At 38.5% G+C, this 4,414-nt stretch overlaps 1 protein-coding gene across 1 annotated transcript; it reads left to right on the top strand.

The window, feature by feature from the left end:
* The first annotated feature begins 2,792 nt into the window (after positions 1-2,792).
* Positions 2,793-3,597, top strand: LOC128557491 (uncharacterized). Its single transcript, XM_053544885.1, has one exon. It carries the CDS (start codon positions 2,922-2,924, stop codon positions 3,369-3,371), a length of 450 nt encoding a protein of 149 aa, XP_053400860.1. The 5' UTR covers positions 2,793-2,921; the 3' UTR covers positions 3,372-3,597.
* Positions 3,598-4,414: the final 817 nt, after the last annotated feature.

Genomic DNA, 4,414 nt, shown 5'->3' with positions numbered 1-4,414 from the left:
ATTTTCAATATAGTATGCGACTAGGGCGATGTCGAAAACAAGCTTAACTGATATTGTGAAACATACACATAATGAATCAGTGGAGAACTGTACAATTTATGCTAAATTTTGTTTAAAACATAGCATCTGATGAACAATTAAGGCGTGACATTTCGCACACCCTGGTACACCTGTAATGAAGTATTTCGACCCCCATAGAATAATGACCCCCGGTCATTATTCTATAGAAAAAGTGACCCCCCGGTCATAGTATTATGACCTCCAGATCATAGTACTATGACTCCCCCACGTGAAGTAAACTGAACCTCACGAAGAATATTGACTCCCATAAAAAAAACGACCCCGGTCATTTGGTCAAATTTAGTGATAACTCATGTATCTAAGGCCTAATTGCTGCATTTTATGCCCCCACTCGGGGGAGGGGGGCATACAGATTTGCCCTTGTCCGTCCATCCGTTTGACCATTAGCCCCAGATACCATCACTTGACACAGAAATCAGAGCATTCCGCAACAGGAAAAGGGATTCTATTTCTAGACGCTGTATCTTGGTGTATACATTTTTTTCAGGAAAATAACAATTCACAATACGTTCACAAAACACACCAGTGTCAATAATCCCTGCAAACTTCGGTATGAAGTAATTCTTCAGAAGAAAACTGCACAAGAAACTGCTAGCATAGAACTTAGTATTAACAGAAGTTGCAATACTTAGCAATGGCAGTAAAGTACGGTAGCGGCAACAAAAGAAAGTAGCAGTAGTAGTAGTAGTAGTAGTAGTAGTAGTAGTAGTAGTAGTAGTAGTAGTGGCAGTGGTAGTGGCAGTTGCAGTAGCAGCAGCAGCAGCAGCAGCAGAGGAATAAGTGACAGCAACAACAGCAGCAGGAGAAGAAGAGGTAGATGTACAAGACGTATTAGTGGAAGCAGGTATAGTAGTATCAGTACTAGCAGTTGTAGCAGTAGTAGTAAAAGTAGTAGTAGTAGTAGTAGTAGTAGTAGAAGAAGAAGTACATGTAGTAATAGCAATAGAAGTAGCGGAACCAGTAGTAGTAGTACAATCAAAATGTTAACTATTGGCAATGGAGGGTATTAGAGTTGTAGATCTAGTAAAATTGTCCGTTATGTTTGGTGGGGATCACTTTTTAATAGATATTATCGTCGAAAGTCTTTTTAGGAGCCGTTGTTTTACACGGAAAGAGCAACTTTTTTAAATAGAATAATGTCCGGGAATCGATATTGTATGAGAGTTCGAATGTAGTAATTTCGGCAGTGAGTATTTTACATGGAAGGAGTCACTTTTTTATAGAATAGTAACCGGGGTCGTTATTATATGAGATTCGAAGGGTGTCATCTTTAGGGAGTCAGTATTTTACTTGGAGGGGTCAGTTTTTCTATAGAATAATGACCGGGGGGTCGTTATTCTATAGAGTTTTCAAAGGGAGTCAGTTTTTTATAAGGGGAGTCAATATTTTACAGGAAAGGAGTCACATTTTCTATAGAATAATGACCGGAGGGTCGTTATTCTATGGGGGTCGAAATACTTCATTACACCGGCGCTCCCAAGTACAGGTGGCACTCCCACATACAGCGCTCGATAAGCGATTTTTGAGGAGCGGTGGTGTAAGTATTTCTTATTGTATGTCCGGTAATTCAAAACTTTTTGTAAAATGAAGGATATATGCGCCCTGATGAATAATTGATGACTATGTTCTGTGAGTGTCACAACATTTCATCTTGAAATCAACAAAATACGGCGAGTTAAACGTGAACGTTTGACTCAAAAATGTCAAATGTCAAAAAAAAACACGTAAAATACTCAGTAAATACTCCAAATGTATTCATTTTTGATACAGTATCGTATAGTCATGTCTTCCTACAATAACCAGTTCAAATTCCAAGACTTAATTTGTTATATTTAAAGAATGACTCGTTTTTAAAGATGGTAAGGGGTTTCAAAACGGCACTCACATGGCACAGGTGTGTATTTTTTTGACGCTCAACAAGAACAGCTAGAGAAAAGTCTTCGGAAATGTGGAAAAATCGTCAGCTCTAAGGCAACTACAACGGAAAAGAGTTATGAATCGGACTGGTTAGTTATGTGTGGTAGAGATAACACCATCAAAAATAGTCTGATGTTGGATTAAACAGTAGTTAATGGAACTAGTCATTATGTCTCATGTCTGCTCTTAAATCGGAATGACTCACATCAATTCCTGAGAGAGCCAAACAAGAACTCATTAATTGATAAATACATTGAGTTAATAAGATATTAAAATATGAGCGTCTTTCGAACCTAACAGACATTTTAACAAAATTCTATGGTGACTGATATATGCCATTCCGTCTTTCCGCCAATTCTGGGCGCCGATTTATAACGTAAATATCGACTTTCCGCTCAGCGCCATCCCCGCTCCCGCCATTTTTTATTCCTAGTATTTTCTCTACGGAGAATCACAGACCAAAAGTTTAGATTTAATATGTAAATCGTTGGGGGAGCCGAGCGAAAACTGGCTGATCAGCGGGCGCCGAGCAAGAAGTTAAGGTTTGAAAGGCATAACATTGGTGGGGTCGCCGAACGAAACGACGATAATTAGCCTTCTTAATTATCGGCACAGCCCCCGGGCACCCAGCCGCTTTACATCCTGAATCTCGCTCAACGCCAGCTTTCCCCCCCCACCCCCCCCTCCCCAACACACACCGCTAATAATCGTGTTTTCGCTCCGCGTCGCCACATGTTATCGCATTTTTGATTGCTAACCACTGCGCGTTTCATTGTAAGAGCTGTGAACAGACTATCCCGACCTTAGAAAATATTGATCAAAAATTATCCAGAATTGAAAAAAATCAAGAAATCAGACTGTCAACACTTGAGCAAAAAGTATCCAGGCTTGAATTAGGATCAAAAGATGTAATCCGTGAACAAATGAAGGGTGTTAAAGAAGATATTATGAAAGACTTTGAGGGCAAGATTAATGACATTGTAGATAAAAGAACTAAAGAGCTTGAGGACAGAAGGAGGAGAGAGCTGAATCTGGTAGTTTTCAAATCAGAAGAAGGAACCAGCCAAAATGGTCTTGATAACAAAAAATTTGATGAAGACCAGTTGAGAAAAATAGCAACATCTCTCGGGGTACCAAACTTGGAAATAGTTACATCATACAGACTGGGAAAAAAGGTTATCAATAAAAAGTCCATGAGAGTTCTTAAGGTCATACTCGAAGACAGAAAACAAAGAAAAAGTCTCCTAGAAAACTCCAAAAACATATCTGAAAAGGTGGAACCCAAATTTAAAGATGTAGTTATATTTAAAGATCTTACACCAGAGCAAAGAATAAAGAAGAGCAAAAAGAAAAGCTACGGAAGAGATAAATGACAAAAAAGAAACTAATGTATTACTAGCACCTCCATTACAGTCTATAGGTAACAGCCCAATGGGAAGTGCACGTTATGTCCTAAGCCAGGAAGCAAAAGACCCCTTCAGTCAGGATACCTTTGTCAGTACAGCCTATGAAAACACTATCCTGGATTTGGAAATTGATAGAAATGAAGAAACTATGGTGGGTGGTATAGATGTAGGTCAATGTAAGGGAACATCAAGGGCAGTGCAAGCAGGTGTGACTGACAGCAGTACGCTGCCCAGCCAAATGCCAAAAAATATAGACGTTTTATCCCCACAAACTGTAGAAAGTGTTTTTAATGTAAATACAAATTTTAGAGTGATAGTAGAACACAACAATGATCATAATTCCAGGGACTACCATATAAAATCGAAAAGTAATTTAATAATAATGTATACAAATGCAGACTGTCTCACAAAAGAAAAACTACAGGAAGTGATAATTATAGCTGAGGGAAAAAAATTGGATGTCCTAGCCATCACAGAGATATACCCTAAGAACTCTTCATTCGACTGCACACTTGAGGAAATGTATAAAATCAAAGGATATGACGCGTTTTTTGGTAAGAATGGAAACAGGGGAACTGTAATCTATGTAAAGAAAGAAATCCGGGCTAATATTGTGGAAGTTCCAATTCAATTTATTGAATCAGTCTGGATAGAAATCGTTCTGAATGGTAGTGACGTGTTACTCATTGGGTGTATATATAAAAGTCCAAACACTAAAAGGGAAAATGTTGAAAAACTTTATGAATTATTGGACTATATGTGTTCTTTAAATTATTCACATTTTTAACAATGGGGGATTTTCACGTTAGAAATACAGACTGGGAAGTAATGGCAACTGATGCTGGAGAAGAGCAGCCAGAATCAGAATTTGTAGAAAAAATAAAGGACTTGTTTTTATTTCAACATGTAAAGGAACCAACAAGATTCCGGGAAGGAAGTGAACCTTCACTCCTTGATTTGATCTTCACCAACGAAGAAGATATGATTGCTGACCTGGCATACCATCCAGG

This window comes from Mercenaria mercenaria, chromosome 5 (genome assembly GCF_021730395.1).
Source record: "Mercenaria mercenaria strain notata chromosome 5, MADL_Memer_1, whole genome shotgun sequence".
Classification (NCBI taxonomy): domain Eukaryota; kingdom Metazoa; phylum Mollusca; class Bivalvia; order Venerida; family Veneridae; genus Mercenaria; species Mercenaria mercenaria.
The sequence above is the reverse complement of the archived record's forward strand: the minus strand, read 5'-3'. Positions and strand labels throughout refer to the sequence as shown.